The sequence below is a fragment of the Colletotrichum aenigma genome (genome assembly GCF_013390185.1).
Source record: "Colletotrichum aenigma strain Cg56 chromosome Unknown KSG_Cg56_contig02, whole genome shotgun sequence".
In the NCBI taxonomy this organism is placed as follows: Eukaryota; Fungi; Ascomycota; class Sordariomycetes; order Glomerellales; family Glomerellaceae; genus Colletotrichum; species Colletotrichum aenigma.
In genome coordinates this window covers 3,182,628-3,199,427 of record NW_023500908.1, presented here as the reverse complement: position 1 = coordinate 3,199,427, position 16,800 = coordinate 3,182,628, and the positions used below count along the sequence as shown (strand labels likewise).

At 55.2% G+C, this 16,800-nt stretch overlaps 4 protein-coding genes across 4 annotated transcripts; 3 read left to right on the top strand and 1 right to left on the bottom strand.

Annotated features, from left to right (window-relative positions):
* Window positions 1–315: 315 nt before the first annotated feature.
* rfc1 (Replication factor C subunit 1) lies at window positions 316–3,595 on the bottom strand (the record flags this gene model as incomplete). Its single annotated transcript, XM_037318160.1, has 4 exons — window positions 316–637; window positions 697–3,303; window positions 3,356–3,394; window positions 3,447–3,595. The coding sequence occupies 4 exons, from the start codon at window positions 3,593–3,595 to the stop codon at window positions 316–318; spliced, it is 3,117 nt and encodes a 1,038-aa protein (XP_037183076.1).
* Window positions 3,596–3,986: 391 nt separating this feature from the next.
* CGCA056_v002902 (54S ribosomal protein L16) lies at window positions 3,987–4,841 on the top strand (the record flags this gene model as incomplete). The annotated part of the gene is made up of 3 exons (XM_037318159.1): window positions 3,987–4,421; window positions 4,474–4,615; window positions 4,666–4,841. The coding sequence occupies 3 exons, from the start codon at window positions 3,987–3,989 to the stop codon at window positions 4,839–4,841; spliced, it is 753 nt and encodes a 250-aa protein (XP_037183075.1).
* Window positions 4,842–5,289: 448 nt separating this feature from the next.
* CGCA056_v002901 (Replication factor C subunit 5) lies at window positions 5,290–6,445 on the top strand (the record flags this gene model as incomplete). Its single annotated transcript, XM_037318158.1, has 3 exons — window positions 5,290–5,376; window positions 5,426–6,048; window positions 6,097–6,445. 3 exons carry the CDS (start codon window positions 5,290–5,292, stop codon window positions 6,443–6,445), a joined length of 1,059 nt encoding a protein of 352 aa, XP_037183074.1.
* A 5,103-nt stretch (window positions 6,446–11,548) lies between these two features.
* acu-5 (Acetyl-coenzyme A synthetase) lies at window positions 11,549–14,216 on the top strand (the record flags this gene model as incomplete). Its single annotated transcript, XM_037318157.1, has 7 exons — window positions 11,549–11,615; window positions 11,835–11,858; window positions 12,056–12,082; window positions 12,163–13,325; window positions 13,381–13,641; window positions 13,692–14,096; window positions 14,151–14,216. The coding sequence occupies 7 exons, from the start codon at window positions 11,549–11,551 to the stop codon at window positions 14,214–14,216; spliced, it is 2,013 nt and encodes a 670-aa protein (XP_037183073.1).
* Window positions 14,217–16,800: the final 2,584 nt, after the last annotated feature.

The following is a 16,800-nucleotide window of genomic DNA, read 5'->3' as shown; positions in this document are numbered from 1 at the left end:
AAGAACATTTTTCTGTCAGGCACAAGCAGAAACTGCCTCGCTTACAGCTGGTCAGATCGTACGGTCAAAGGGTGCAAAATCGAATTGTCATAATTTTGCCTTTCAAAGACCCCAAGAAGGATGGGTCAGTTGAGTAGGTATAGCGTATTAACAGCCCTTTGTACAAGAACAATACAATATCTAACAACATAGAGCTCAGGAGCCGCGTCCTCCACTAATCCCGCACGCCCTAAAGTGCATCTGTCCCCTCGGTGAGAGCAACGCCTGTTCATAACAATTACAAAGGCCAAAACGGCAACCTCACACTACCAGTCCTTATTTCTTGCCCTTGCCCTTTGCTGCTGTAGTCTTGGCCTTGGGACGTCCTCTCTTAGGCTTGGCATCCGCATCATCATCTTCGTCCTCCTCTGCTTTGGCCTTCTTGGTGGCTCTCTTAGCCTTGGGCTTGGGCTGCTTGATGTATTTATCTCCCTTCAGATCAAGCTCATCCTCTTCAGCAGGCTCAGCAGGTTCAGCAACAGCGGCATCGTCCTCTTCCTCGATGGCCTCCTCCAGGTCCGGGGCCACTTTAGCAGCCTTGGGAGCCATCACGTTGCTAGACTTCATGAATGGAATGGGATGCGACATGGCGTTATATCTGTGATAAGTTAGAACATTGATATGTCATGTCAGGGGGTTTATTGGAGCATTTCTTACGTTCGAGTGAATGCGGCCTTCGTCTTTGACTCGATTTCAGCACGACCCTCGGCCTGGGGTCCAACGCCCAATTCTTGAATGGCGTCAAAGTCGTCTCGCGTCAAGTAGTAGCTGTCCATTAGTAGGATAATCTCTTCCACGCAGTCCTTGCCCTCGACAGACAAGCGACGGATGAGCTGGTCCCATAGGACGGGCAAGTACTGCTGACGAATCTCATGGGCATCGCCTGATGATCTGAGTCGCATATGAGAGTGAATCTCACGGATGTAACGGCTCAGCTTGCCGGTCTTGCTGTTATTGCCGAGCCAAGAAGTGAAGCTGGAGCCCATAAGCTGGCCAGCGATGTAGCTTGCGGGACGGACAGTGCTGAAAATTGCGTGGGTAGGCATGAGACTCCACTGTTGCTGCGGTCCATGAATCATACGATCGACCAAGTCACCATCACTGATGCTCTCAGCAGCCTGATCCACGAGTTCGAGGTACTTGAGATTCTCCTCTCTCTTGTTGTAGCCCTTGTGGTTGAGCGCCATCGGCTTGCTTTTGAGGTAATTCTCCTGGATCATGAGATAACTGAACTCATGATCGTTGAAATAGAGCTCAATCTTCTCGTTGAGGGTGGTCTTGCTGGCGGGAGCGAATAATCCACCCCCAAGCATCTTCTGGCAGATATCCCATGGCTTCAGAATGACGTGCTTCTCCCAAGCCTTCGTCATCACCTTGCCTTGATCGTAGTTCATGTTTGCTTGGTCGAGCTTGGCTGTCGATATCATGTTGATAATCTGTCGAATATCCTTATTGCTGCCTTCAATCAGGGCGTCCACCACCGGCACGGGCAGTTTCAACCCTTCACGATGGCAAATAGTCATGATACGAGACCGAACTTGCTCCACCGTTGGGCGTCGGAACGGGACATCCGTGGTGACGAAGTCGAAGGGCTTCATCTTCGGCAGCTTGCGCTCGTTGCAGATGAGAATGAGGGGCACCTCGGTCTTCTTACAGAACTTCGCGAGAGCTCCAACACCACCTCGGTCGCCGGCAGACATTCCGTCAACCTCATCCATGATCAACACGATGTTCTTCTTGACCCCATCGACCTTTTTGCCGTCTCCGGCAAAGTAACCAAGGAGCGAAGTGTTGTTCATGATTTCACTCACGCCATTCTCGACAAGCTTCTTGCTGCGCGTGTCACTGGCGTTACTCTCAATTACGTCGAAACCCTCAAGTTTTGCAGCCAGGTGGGCAGCAGTCGTCTTGCCGATACCAGGGGGGCCGGAGATGATGATGGCACGGGTGCCGCCCATGCCGTCTGCACCACGCTTCTGGAAGTCGTATTTCCTTGACTTTTGCCAATTTCTGAGCCAGGCTTGGATTTTCTCGACCTGGGACTTGTTGCCACAGATGTGGTTAAGTTGACTTGGCGCGTATTTGGAAGTCCAGAGCTGCACTGGAGCAGCCGCCGGAGCTGTCGCGGTGGTTGTGCCACGAGCTGCAGCTGCCTGTTTCGCAGCCTTCTCAGCTGCGGCCTTCCTAGCTTTCTCTTCTCGTTCCATTTCCAGAGCCTGCTTCTTGATGTTTTCCTCTTCCTGCTTCTTCTTCTCGCGTGCCTTCTCAGCGCCTTTACCACTGCCACCGTATGCTGGGAGACGTCGAATAAGCTCGAACAGACCCTCCTCATTGATCGTCTTGATGCCGAGATCCTTGATCTTCCTCAACTTGCTTGGGCCTGCGTCGTCGCCTAGCACAACGTAACTCGTCTTGCTGCTTGGTGATCCTGTAACTTTGCCGCCGTACTTCTTGACCAGAGCCTGTCCTTCTTCGCGGCCGATCGTTTGCAGCACTCCAGTGAAGACAAAAGTCAAGCCTGAAAGGCACTCATCTTCACCCTCGGGAAGCTCTGCAGCTCCAGCATTCGGGGGTGCAGCACTGCTGTTGCCACCTCCAGCAGCTGACTTACGCCAGTCAAACTTCGCGTTGGGGTCTTGCGGGGGAGGTGTGGGAGGGCGGACGGTAGGAATGTCGTCCAGAATCGACTGATAGGTGGCGTCCTCGGGGACATCGGCTTTCTTGGCTCTAGGAGCACGAGGCTTCGCGGGTGCCTTCTTCTTTTGCGGAGGTTGCTCTTCCTCAGAGTCCTCAGATTCCTCCTCGGGGGTCTTGCGCCTCTTTGTGCCAGCTGCTGCCTTGGTGGGAGCCGCAGCCGCAGCACTCCGAGAGGCCACGCGCTTGGGCTTCGGTAGCACCTCCTCGTCACTATCGTCCTCCGCGTAGTCGTCGTTCTTTCGCTTGTTCCGTCCCTTGATATCCGCCGCGAAGATATCGCCATCATCGTCATTGTCACCCTCGTCAACATAGGCATCGGCGTCGTCGTCCGAGTCGTACTTCTTGAAAGCCGTGGTCGTACGCTTCTTTGAAGCTGTTGTTCCGTTTTTGGCAGGCTCTTCGGTTGGTCTGGCTGCGACCTTCTTGTTGCGTGGGCTTGTACGGATCTCCACCTCGGTCTTCACCTTGGTTGTTCGGTCTGTCTTCGGCGAGGGCGCTGGTTTCGAGGTCTTTGATGATGAGAAGTAATCGCTAGCGGTTGTCTCTGTTCCCTTCACAGCCTCGCTCCTGAAAGATCGGTTAGCCAGAGTGGGCAGGACTGGATGCTTGGTTATCGTACTTGATCTTCTTTTTGTCGGCGGCCTTGGCCGCAGGCTTTCTGTTGTACATTTAGTAAATGACGATTAAAAAACAGACTTCGCATGTCTTACGGTGCGGGAGCAGGTGCTTCCTCATCGTCGCTGTCTTCCACGACCTTTCTGCCCCTTCGACTCTTGGGCGGCTCCTCGACCTTCTTCGGTGCGGGCTTGGGAGGTGCACCACCCTTTGGCCCAAAGAAGGACCGGATGTCAGCAGGCATTGTGAGTTGGTGTTGCAGTAACGTAGAAGCCTGTGACGATTTGACTGCAATGGGGTTTGTCCGAAGTTTGAAAAGGCTCGTTGTGGTGCTGTTGCCTAAGGAAAGTGGGATGTTGGTGAATGGCCGATGCCAATTGCTTCGTTCGTGCCTGGCGTCCGAGGAAGCGTGCTCGTAATGGATTTCCTACGCGAAAGTGACGCGAGGTCCGTGACCCCCGGTCGCTCTTTCCATTAAAGCACGAGAGTGGGGTGTGGCTGAAGCAGGAGCTTCAAGCCTCAGGAAAAAACGAGCGCCCAAATTCTCAGGCCACCTCAGCCACACCTCGTGCTGCAAAGCTGGGGATTTTTTTGGAGATACTATCGTCAACCTCATCAATCGGCAAGTCGCAAACATGAGGCCCAACGCTCCCTCGGCGCTTCTCAGCGCCTTTCAAGGCCTCAGAATCTCTGCGGCGCCATCAATCAACCCCTTTGGCGCTGCCATCCGACCCCAATTGACCAAGCCACTGGTCGCATCACAGATCCTCCGCGAGGCCCGCCCATTCTCGTCGACAACTGCTCAGCAAGGCAACTGGCTCGAACCCTCGATCGACCGAACGAAGAAGATGATGAAGGGACGGCCTCGTGTGGCAACCGGAGGATCGACCAAGGGCACGACTGTCATCTGGGGCGATTATGGCCTTCGCATGAAGGACCACCACCGAAGAATCAGCGCGAAGCAATTAAAGAACGCCGAGGACACCATCAAGATGAGATTGCGTGGTCAGAAGTACCGTCTGTACAAGAGGATATGCTGTAACGTTGGAGTCTACGTCTCCGGTAACGAGGTGAGGGGTGATAGAGCGTATGGCAAGTACCCATGCTGATTTGTGATGCTAGATGCGTATGGGTAAGGGTAAGGGTTCTTTCGATCACTGGGCTGCGCGTGTTGCAGTAAACCAGATTGTTTTTGAAATCAAGGGAATGCTTCACGAGGCTGTCGCGAAGGATGCCTTCCGCCTGGCCGGTAACAAGCTGCCTGGTAAGTATAGATCGCCCTTATGAAGACCACCAGGACTAACTCAAGATCAGGACAATGGGAATTCGTTCACAAGGGAGAGGCCCCCGTGGTTGGAATTACGAAGCTTGACGGTGTTACGTTGGAGGAGTTGAAGAGGCCGAGAAAGCAGATTGCGCCAGCGGACTTGATTGCAGAGGCGCCCACCAAACCTACGAGTGCTCCTTCTGCCGGCTCGCCTTCTGCTTGAGATCAAGTATAAGCGAAGCCTGTATCATATAACCCATCCCCTGGAATTAGGAGCAATATCAGGATAGGAATGGTTGTACTATAAGCTTTCCACGTGCAATGACTACCAAAGCACTGAAGCTACGGAAAAATGAAATGAAATATGCCTCGATCCAAACAAGCATAGAATCGGCCCAAAAAGCGTTGAAAGTTGAATTGGAGAGGCGCCTTAAGTCCAGGTGCAATAAGTGATGTGGAGCCGCACAGTAGAGGGGGCATCATTGTGGCACATGCAGCTGCGGGAGGGAGCACGGGCCTTATCCACCAGCCACACTTGAACGCATTTCCCACTTAACGCGACTTTGGCTCTCAACGCGTCTTCCATCCCAGTCGATCGCCAAAAAGTCCACGACTGAACAGGCCAAAGTCCAACAACACAGAACCAGCGACAAAATAACCAAACAACCGCAATGGCGCTCATCGTCGACAAACACAGACCTCGGTCACTGGATGCCCTGACATACCACCAGGAACTGTCAGATAGGCTTGGTTCGTTGGTAGGTCTTCAATTTCAAGCTGTCATAGGCAGCAACTCACCAAATGCAGGCGCAAAGCGGTGATTTCCCCCACCTTCTGGTATACGGTCCTTCGGGCGCGGGCAAGAAGACGCGCATCGTCGCCACGCTGAAGGAGTTGTATGGACCAGGCGTAGAGAAGATCAAGATCGACGCACGAGTGTTCCAGACGTCGAGCAACCGCAAGCTCGAGTTCAACATTGTCGCCTCCAACTACCATCTCGAAATCACACCTTCCGACGTCGGCAACTATGACAGAGTCGTGGTTCAGGACCTTCTGAAAGAGGTGGCGCAGACACAACAGGTCGACCAGTCGGCAAAGCAGAGATTCAAGGTTGTGGTGATCAATGAGGCGGACCACCTGACAAGAGATGCGCAGGCGGCTCTGCGTCGGACGATGGAGAAGTACTCTCCGAACCTGCGATTGATCCTCCTTGCCAACTCGACGGCCAACATCATCGCCCCTATTCGATCGAGAACGCTGCTGGTCAGAGTTGCTGCCCCCAGTCACGAGGAGATCTGCGAAGTCCTGGCCGTATCGGCAAAGAAGGAGAACTGGCCCATGGTCAAGGGCTTGCACATGAGGATAGCACAGGAGAGTGGCAGAAATCTGAGACGAGCTCTTCTTATGTACGAGGCAGTTCATGCCCAGAAGTACGTCATCTTGTCATCCCGGGATGCATCAAAGCTGACTCATCACAGCGAGAAAGTTACGGACAGCACACCGATCCCGCCTCCAGATTGGGAGGCGCTCATCAGCCAGATTGCGAGGGAAATCGTCGAAGAGCACACCCCGGCCCGGATCCTTCAGGTGCGGGCGAAGCTGTACGACCTCCTTACGCATTGCATACCGCCAACGACTATTCTCAAGACCCTCACCTTTAAGCTTATCCCTCTAATTGACGATGCCCTCAAGGCCGAGGTGATCAAGTGGTCAGCGTTCTACGAGCACAGAATCAGGATGGGCACCAAGGTCATCTTCCACTTGGAGGCCTTTGTGGCGAAGTTCATGAGAATCATGGAAATGTACTTGATGAGCATGGATCTGTAAGCAGGGAGATGTCTAAATGGGGGCGTTCAGGGTTTATTGGGTGGCATGTGCTGGAAGCAGCAGTAATATAGGTGGAAAGAGACAAAATACACTATATCGCTTCGGGGATGAATACCTGCCAACAAAACTATTCTCACAGCTTTGTTCTACCTACGATATGGCGCTTTTTCTTCCGCTGGCGTTTCGTCAAATGGCACCTTATGACCGCCAATTTGGCGACACTTACCAAGAGCTGGGATAGGTGCCAGAGAATCTCTGATAGCAACAAACCACATTGCCCAAGAGCTTCTCCCACGATATGCGAAACGTAAACGTCCAATCAGGAGGTACGGTCCTGCAATTGCTTTCTGCTACTCGAGCGTATTGCGCACGCTACGCCATTGAATATGATGTCAGGGACAGATGGCGGAATAGTAGAAGACTCTTTCTACTCGGCACACCGCTTGGTTCTTTCAGGTTAGTAGTCGATAACAGGTCAGTCTGTTTCGACGATCAGAAGTTGGATACTGCCGAACTTATCAACGGACAAAACCTCTGGTTCTTGAACAGAGGCTCATTTACCCTTAAGTTTGCGAAAAGTAGTCACGCAGCATCGGTCATTGATAGGGAATCTGACGATCGCAAAGCGAAGTAATCAATCAAGAGCAATTGGATCAGCAAAGCCGTTCGGTTAAAGGCGTTTTGACCAGGGTCAATCATCGCATGCTGGTGGTCCAGACCCTTGACGATGCAGGTCGACTCGAGTCTCGCAGTTGCCTATTCGAGACAGGCGAGTATGCGTGTGGATGTATGCCTCACCCTGCAGGATGCAGTGCTAACAAACGATTGCATGGCCACGGCGCGGCGGGTAAGACGGCTGCCTTCCCATACTCAACACTCTGTCATCTCGAGAGCCTCCCAACAAATTGAGATTCCCACATGTCGGCGGAGACACTGGCAACGGACCGTACGATGTTCGGAATCGACGGTGGTTTTTCCCAAATGACCTATTCGAGACAAATGCCGATTCTCCAAGAGAGCCCCGGAATCCGTACACCAAGCAGCCGGGCCCCAGAATTCTATGTGATTTCTCCGTATTGGGAGAAAGTGTTTCTTCGTCCGAGCTGCCCACAGAAAAACAGCAGGACTGGGGCCAAGCAGTTCAGATGCGGTGCCACGGGCGAGGATGGCCAACCAACCCGCGGATGTGTCGTCGGTTGTGCCAAGTCCAACTTCCATTCGTCCATCCTATGAGATGGCGGCATGTGGACTGACCCGGATGGCAGGGGAGGCTAAGGGAGCAGTCAAGACTGACACAGGGACAAGGAGGTGGAGGGCAAGGGACCCGGCCTTCTGGAATGGCAGCCTAAAACAGCGCAGCGCAGCGCATCAGAGGCACGGGCAGCAGCGGCCCCCCAGGATCCCAGGTGTGCCAGGTCATGTTCTCCAATACCCCTCGTGGGCGGGAGTCTGGGGGAAAATGCGGGAAGTCCGGGGGGCACGGGGTACTGCGGTAAGTACAGCGGTACAGGAGCAAAGATGGAAGGTTTGGTTGTTGGAAGCGGGCAGCGTGGAGGAAGAGAGGAGCTGCTGGTTAGCCGCGGGCTTCCTATCGAATCGGCTGCGAGGACCCGGCGCTACGTATTGGCACAAATTATGGAATGCGTTGGTCCATCTTGTTCGACCACGTCTTCAAGTAAGAAAATGACGGGCGTGAGACGGCGCATCTTCGTCTGAAGGGAGTGGCTTCCTGTCGCTGCAAGCCTCTCAAGGTACATGGCGGGAAGGAACAAGACGATAGGTAGCCACCTGCTTCGGGCTGCATCATTACCCGAGGTGAGATGAATCCGCTGAGAAACAACCACCGCCTTCCTTCTGGACGAGGGGCGGGCGGAACTTCCGTTCGACCCCTCCAACCACACCGCATACATGGAGGCGCACTGCTCCCGAGAGTCTTTCTCCGCATTGCGCATGGCCAAGGTCGGGATGGCCCCTCCAGTGTCTTGTGGTTACACACCACCTTCAGACACCACAATCCCACGACAACACCCTGTGGACGACCAAGCAGACGTCTCATCTTGAATGTCGGCGGCCATGATAGCGGCCTTGCCTAATTCGATACATCTACAGACTCGCTATCGCCAAGTGGGTACGACTACTGTGCTGCGACTCTATATAGGTTATTCGGTGGACCATGGCCGACCTCGGAGGCACTGCTGGCCGCAAAACTGGTTGGATACCGCAGACGCACATCGCATATCAGCACTCAGTCATCACAGTGGGTTCGGGGACACTTTTCTCTTCCGCACCATCGACAAGCGCAAGGCTCGAACCCACAATCTGCAGGGAGTAACGCGTTTGCAAATTGCGATTGCAGATGTGGGTGTCGACCCCAGAATCTGCGAGACTTGTTGAATCCCGACCCAACACCAGACCCCGAAGCAGCCATGATTTTCAGCGGGGATTCTGGCCGACTTTCTGCGCGTCGTTTCTTCTTCTCGGCGGCTGCTCGCAAAGTCGGAACTGTCAACGGGTAGAATTGGACGTTGGGTCGGCTGAGCAACTGGCATTGCAGGCGAGAGATATCGACATCACCAGAGATGTGGGAAGCCAAGACGGAGCCCGCAATCATATCGATGTCATTGTTGGAGTCAATCCAATCACGGGGGCTGTCGCGGACGGCAGTCGTTGGTAGCGCGTCGCGATCAGCAAGCATCCGCCTGCGCTGGCGCGAAACTCACTGGCCAGCAGCCGCACGCCGGCTTCAAGAGCGGCGCCATTCGGTCAGCCCAGAAACTTTTGGAGGCGCACCAACTCGATGCTGCTGGGGGAGAGTGCGGGGAACTCTCTGGGCGTATGGGGGGCAAACTGAGCTTGACGACACCCACCGACAGCACTGTGCTTCAATTCGCAACGTAGACGAAGCTCAGCGGTTCCACGGTGACAAATTCGACCTCTTGGTCGTCTTCAGTCTAGAGCAGCACAACATGGTCCCGGAGGCACACATCTGGTGACAGGCGCCACTTATCCTTTTGAAGATGATGTGTCACTGGCGTCTTCTCGGTGATTTTGGTTCTTACACGAGAGACATGCCAGGCCACACCGAGAGAAAAGAATGAACGAGCAAGGAGCAAACCACATGAGTGGAACGTCGTCACGAACCATTAAGCTCCACCTCGAATGCTGCTCCCCCTTTGCCCATGATCGGCCGTTTGCTGGCAAAATGCTCATAGGGCGACAAGGAGATATATTAAAATGTGAAATTTGGGCGGTCCCCTTGGGCTAGATACAGCAGGCCAGCACCAGTCGCCCATCGGCCATGCCTCGCAGCAAGGTGATTGACATGCGATACCCCCGTTTAAGGACAGGCGCCCGGACGCCAATGGTGTGAGAACGCATGTACCGCCGCTTCTACACCTCCATAAAAAAACCGATGGGTGTGCTCTTGGTCTTCGTCACCGTCACCCCAAGAACAGGCAACGATCGATTACGAGAAGGGGCGCCGGTCGACTGTGTTTTTCTCGGCCGGTCGACGGGACAGCACCAGCCAAGGTCACTACAGGAATCATTGCTTTCAGACGAGGGTTGACTTGCCTGGACTAGCCAAGCACTTTGGGCCCAACGAGAAGGCTCTCTGGCGCCGCTCAACACGGGTTCGCGGAGGTCCAGTTATTATCACTCATGTATGGATGACCGTTTCTGAAATGCCCCGCCCCCAGGTTAGGACCAACCGGCCGGCCCAGGAGCACCCAGGCGCGGACGGCAGGTAAGTAGATACGTCTCACAGGACAAGCAGCTTTCAGACGCTACTGCAGCGTAGTGCTGTTGCGTATCTGCATCGGTCGTGGTAGGCTGGTTTGGATGCGAGGGGTTGCAGGGAAATGGAGGGTTCGCAGGTGGTTCGGGGCAAAGGAAAAACGTCTGGATGCATGACCCCCGGCCAAGCGGTAACGCGCCGCCGCCGTAATACCTACCAGCGAGATGCGAATGGGATTGCGGAGCCGTGGCAAGCCATTCGCCAATGGGCGGCCGCGGGAGGGCTGATGGAGGTCCCCTTTCCGCGTGCCTTGTCCCTTTTCTCCATCGACTCTAGCATCATCGGGCTGTACTGTACCGTGGTCCCGTACCGAGAATGGGGCTCCCTACCAGGCTGGGCCTCTGCGTGATTTCACTCCAAAATTGGGAGCTGGAAAGAGATTCCTGGCACCGTAAGTAAGGTGGCTAGAGAAAGACCAAGTCGAGTGACGGTGAGTGAGGCGTCTTTTGTGTAAAGTCACCTTCTCCGTCACCTTAGGCAGTGAATGAAGAAGGCGTTGCCATGGAATAATGAATGGAGATGGGTATCCGTTCTGATGGAGAGAGGGTCCGTAGACAAGTAAGCGATCTCGGTCTTTGTCTTCCAGGGCCATTCCTAGGCTGGGTAAGGTGGCCTGGTGTTGGGCCGTCTGGCCTGTCTCCAATGGAGCAAGCAGCTCAACCGGTGCACCGTACCGAGCGCAGTGTCTCCGGCTCGAGCTGGAGTCCACCTTCCAGCTCAGTTGGCGGCGTCCAGGACAAGTCCCCATTCGCCCATTAAAAGCAATCCCGTCCCCCGTCCAATTCGCAGCCCGGCCACCAAAGGAGTCGATCTTCTTAATTACTACGTCTCCCTCTTCTTCCCATCCTCACTTTCTCCCTCTTCTTGCCTCTTCACTTTATCCTACATCCATCACCAGCCCTCCCTCCTCCAGCTTCTTCTACAGTGACAGCTTCAGCATCCACTTTGCCTGAAGTTGCCCCATTGGAATCGCGAACTTGCTGCTGCCGCTACCCGCTCTGCAGTAAACCCGGACCGCCATCAGCCCAGGAACCACGCGACCCGAAACCTCGCTATCGAGAAGCAAGGCCCGTCGTGTGTGGAGAGTTGCGCCAGTTGCCATACTGCCAGCCTCGCTTGCCACCGTAGCTGCACCGAAAGCGCCCGCTTGTCTCCCGACGACGTCGAAAAGACAGACCACGTCGAACGATTCGCGGTCTTAGCAGCTCCAGCGTCTCTCGACCTGCCTCACCACCAGCAAACCACAAGCTGCAATCCTGCACAAAGTACCCCGCATCCTTCATAAACGCACACACAACCCCGCCACCATGGCCGCATCAACAGAGCAACAAAAGGCCCCTGTGGTCGCTGAGGCCCACCTTGTTGACACCTTCCGTAAGCCCGAACATTCCCCAATTTCCTTCTTCTGCGTCCGGCAGCGGCAGTAGTAGCAGCACCAGTAGAGAGCGCGGTAGCGACAGCAACACCACACCACCATCTCCGCAACGTACATTGGCTTGTACACTCGACACAAAGCTCTGCCTGCCTGTCTCTCTCGCGCAGTCGTTCCTTTTCTTCCGTTGGGAACAACCATGGCTAACTGCTTCCCAACAGATCCTCCCCAGAAGATGCTTGACAGTAAGTGCGCCGCCGTGTTGCAGACCCAAACCCACCCGTAATCCCGTCCCATGGCCTGTTGGCGGCCAAAAGTCGCGTGAGGGGCACTGGAGACTGTGCGCAAGGGGAGGGGCAAAAGAGAGGGGCTTTCAGCGCTCTGGAAGCTCTTGGACTCGTCTGATTGGACACTTTGCTGACTTACCTGTGCCTTCCCGCAGAGCACCCCAGCCAGCCCCACTTGAGCAGTAAGTCATTCCCCTCTTTACCCCAATTCCATGCCTCTTCATTGGCTGACCGGAGCTCCCTCTGCCCCTCCTTCGCACAGGTCTCGAAGATTACCAGAAGTTGTACAAGGAATCCATCACCGACCCCAAGGCCTTCTGGGGCACCAAGGCTCGCGAGCTCCTGACCTGGTTCAGCGACTTCCAGACCGTCTATTCCGGCTCTCTCGAGGGAGGTGACAGCGCCTGGTTCGTTGAGGGCCAGCTCAACGCTTCTTACAACTGTGTCGACCGCCACGCCTTCGCCGATCCCGACCGCGTCGCTATCATCTACGAGGCCGACGAGCCTGGCGATGGCCGCAATGTCACCTACGGCGAGCTCCTTAGAGAGGTCTCGAGGACTGCCTGGGTCCTGAAGCAGATGGGTGTGCGCAAGGGCGATACCGTTGCCATCTACCTGCCCATGATTCCCGAGGCCCTGATTGCCCTCCTCGCTTGCGTCCGTATCGGCGCTGTCCACTCCGTCGTCTTTGCCGGTTTCTCTGCCGACTCCCTCCGCGATCGTGTCATTGACGGCAACTCCAAGGTCGTCATCACCACCGACGAGGGCAAGCGTGGCGGCAAGTTGATTGGCACCAAGAAGATCGTCGACGATGCTCTCAAGCAGTGCCCTGATGTCTCTCACGTCCTTGTCTACAAGCGTACCGGCGCCGATGTGCCCATGACCAAGGGCCGTGATTGGTGGTGGCACGAGGAGGTCGAGAAGTGGCCTGCCTACTTCCCTCCCGAGCGCATGAACTCCGAGGACCCCCTCTTCCTCCTCTACACTTCCGGTTCTACCGGCAAGCCTAAGGGTGTTTTGCACACCACCGGCGGGTACCTCGTCGGCGCCGCCGCAACCGGCAAGTACGTCTTCGACATCCACGAGGGTGACCGCTACTTCTGTGGTGGTGATGTCGGATGGATTACCGGCCACACCTATGTCGTTTACGCGCCTCTGCTGCTTGGTGTTACCACCGTCGTCTTCGAGGGTACTCCTGCCTATCCCAACTTCTCAAGATATTGGGATATCATCGCCGAGCACCGCATCACCCAGTTCTACGTTGCTCCTACCGCTCTGCGTCTGCTGAAGCGCGCCGGTGACCAACATGTCAAGGGTGACATGAAGCACCTTCGTGTCTTGGGCTCCGTCGGCGAGCCCATTGCCGCCGAGGTTTGGAAGTGGTACTTTGAGGTCGTTGGCAAGGAGGAGGCTCACATTGTCGACGTAAGTGAAAACACGTCTCGGTATACGTTATGCACCAAACTGACCTTTCTCGCAGACATACTGGCAGACCGAGACTGGATCCAACGTCATCACTCCCCTGGCTGGCGTCACACCCACCAAGCCTGGTAGCGCATCTCTGCCATTCTTCGGCATCGAGCCTGCCATTATCGACCCTGTTTCCGGCGAGGAGATCCACGGCAACGACGTGGAGGGTGTCCTTGCCTTCAAGCAGGCCTGGCCTTCGATGGCCCGCACCGTCTGGGGTGCTCACAGGCGCTACATGGACACCTACCTCAACGTCTACAAGGGCTACTACGTGAGTATCACTGCCTCCACACCGCAAACTAATACTGACAATGAATCAAGTTCACCGGAGACGGTGCCGGCCGTGACCACGAGGGCTTCTACTGGATCCGCGGACGTGTCGACGACGTTGTCAACGTCTCGGGTCACCGTTTGTCGACTGCCGAGATCGAGGCCGCGCTCATTGAGCACCACTCAATTGCCGAAGCCGCCGTCGTTGGTGTTGCCGACGAGCTCACCGGTCAGGCTGTCAACGCCTTCGTCGCCCTCAAGGACGGCAACGAGGCCACGGATGCGCTCCGCAAGGAGTTCATCATGCAGGTGCGCAAGAGCATCGGTCCCTTCGCGGCTCCCAAGGCCGTGCACATTGTGCCCGACCTGCCCAAGACCCGTTCCGGCAAGATCATGCGCAGAATCCTGCGCAAGATTCTGGCTGGCGAGGAGGACCAGCTTGGTGACGTGACGACGGTATGTCTCCCTCCATTCTCAGTGATGCACACCAGAAGGCTAACGTTGAGACAGCTGTCCGACCCATCAATCGTTGACAAGATCATCACCATTGTCCACGAGGAGAAGAGAAAGAAGTAAAACCATCGCAGCGAAGGGATGAAGAAGGGGAAAAGAGGAAGACATTCGATACCACGAGGAGAGGAGGATACAAAGAGGCGAGACCTCCCTCCTTAGCCCATGATGGATAATTGGGGTTCTTTTGCCATAAGCGACATATTCAGAGTTCTTGAGCTACTTTTACAAATCAAAAAAAACGTTGAAAACTTATCTCTTCTCTTCCACTAGCGGGGCGATAGCGGATTGTGATTCGCTGAACACGACTTGGTAGGGCCGATTGATACATGATATCGGAAACGGGACGTACAGCTGCGCCTCGTCTCCCAACACACGCGATGTTGAAGGGTCTCGGACATACCGGGCTGGTCATCGTTGTTGGCCCCCCGGCCGATCGGCGGAATCAAACGGGGTCCCGGGCCCCCGCGAAGGCAAAATCGCACCCGGACGTATGCAACTTGCTGACACTCGGACCCACGCAAGGCACTGCCTCGGCCCCGGGACTTCCATCACCTCGGCGCCGCTAGTCAACTGTCCCGCCTTTTCGTCCTTGTGTGTACATTCTGATGCCAAGGACCGGTAGCTGCACTAGGGCGTGCGTGGTGAGGACGAAGGGCACGGCCGGCCATGACATCGCGCTGGGGGTCTTTTGGATACGGCTTGCGTGTGCGTGTTGCGAGAGTTGGTTCGTTTGAAGTGACAGTTGCAGAGCATGTGGTTGTACTTTGTACGCAAGGCTCAGTCGACGGGCACTCTGGAGAGGTCGTCTCTGAGGGATGGGCATGTTCGTCATCAAAAGATGGGGAGGACGCGGTCTCCAGCAAGGAAGAGGCTCATGGCTTCCTTGACCTCCCTGGCTGCCTTGGTTTCCCAGAATTCAGAAAGGGATCGATTATCAAGCACCTGCCTCGGCATGAGCTTCCCTTCCATCTGGGTCGGCAGTATCGCGCGTGGGAACGTTCGATAGAGCTCAGCCAGCGGATCTCCAACGCCCCGATATCGAGGAATGTCAGGTTCTCAATAACATCGTCATCTGGGCAGTGCTACGTGTTGACAGTATTTTTATGAATCATCATCACTGGGGTGGCAGTTGGTTTGCAATTAGGGTATCAGCGGAAGCGGCCGAATGAGCTACAGTAGTCACTCGGGGCTGTCTAATCCATTACGAACGCATTGCCGGCACATCGTTGTGATGCTTGTTGCATCCGTGGCTGTGCCAACGACGACGACAAATCAAGAAAGATGCCAGGAGACGACACACAAACGACAGTGGTCCACTCGGACGAGCAGAGTTGCATGCTGCGGTGACATGAACCCAACACTGGCAGTATTGGATCAAATATCACAACCGAGATCAGAGCCGAGATCAAGAAAATTTACGAACCCGCGCGGCCAGACCCATCAACGGCCTCAGCTGCGCATGGGTTTCTCTCTGCAACCGTGCCCATCCGGCATGCGGTTTCCACGCAAGGTCGTCGAACAGGAAGCAGCCGCCGATTCAGGACCTGCATGAGTTGAGCATGCCAACTTGCCAACGACTCCCCCCATCCAACGCCCTCACCAATCAACAAACAACTCTTCAACCAACCACAGGTCTTCCGATAACGAGGTGTACCCCTCTAACAATTCCTTTACGACAGTGAAGTTGGTTGGCCACTCAGCGCCCCCTCATAGTCGTTTCTCGTTGGCCTTCCTATGGCACAGCCTCAGCGAGCTGCATGACCTGCGCAAAATGGTGTGCCACCACAGCTTAGAAAGCAAGAAGCAGGACGTCGTCATCTCGCTCTGGGTGTGTGGGCATCCCCTTGGGGGCTAGCTTCAACATAGGAGACTTGGCATGTCATCAGGACTTCTTATGTCCGAGACATGGCAAGAGAGAAAAGCCGCTTTCCCTTTCTTCTGGCAATCTGCTGCTGCGGTGAAGTCGGGAGGAATGCGGCTCATAGCCCGACCGATTGGCAGCCACTCACAACGGCGGCTGGGCGGCTGCAGCCTGTGCGAGCCAAGATGGCGAAGCGAATCGGTGATGCTGGCGTCGGTGTTGGTACCTTCATCTCTGTGTGAGCTGCTTTGAACTTCGTTACACGCGGTAATCTCAGCCTCAAACATCAGCCCCTGTGAGGCTGGTGTGATGTAGCACAATGTCCAAGATGTGAATCCGTGTTGTGTTGGTCTGTTTGAAGGATTGGCTTGAATTCGGCTGTCATCGTCGCATGCATGGTCCCCAAGCAACCGATGTCGAGACGACATTGATCGACTAGGCCAGAGGCCGCGTCGGAGCTTTCGGATGGTAAATCCACGTTCCTCGTTTGCACTTGCCCGCCCTGTACGTCGTTCAGATGATGACAGCCGTACTCATGGAGCAGTGAACATCTCAACCAAGTTTAAGCCAAGTAAGCTTGGCAATAAGGATTCGGCAGTGCCGTTCCGCCGGAAGCAATTTGGCAGCCGATGCGGGGGTCGATGGAGACCAGCACGTTCCGGGAGGCCTCTAGATAGCTGCAATCTCGGCCAATCGTCAGTTTTTGTTCATTATCCAGCGTGCCTCTCATGCGTGAACAAAGCCACCGAGGGATGGGCCGTACGCGCAATGCAAAAGCAGGATATC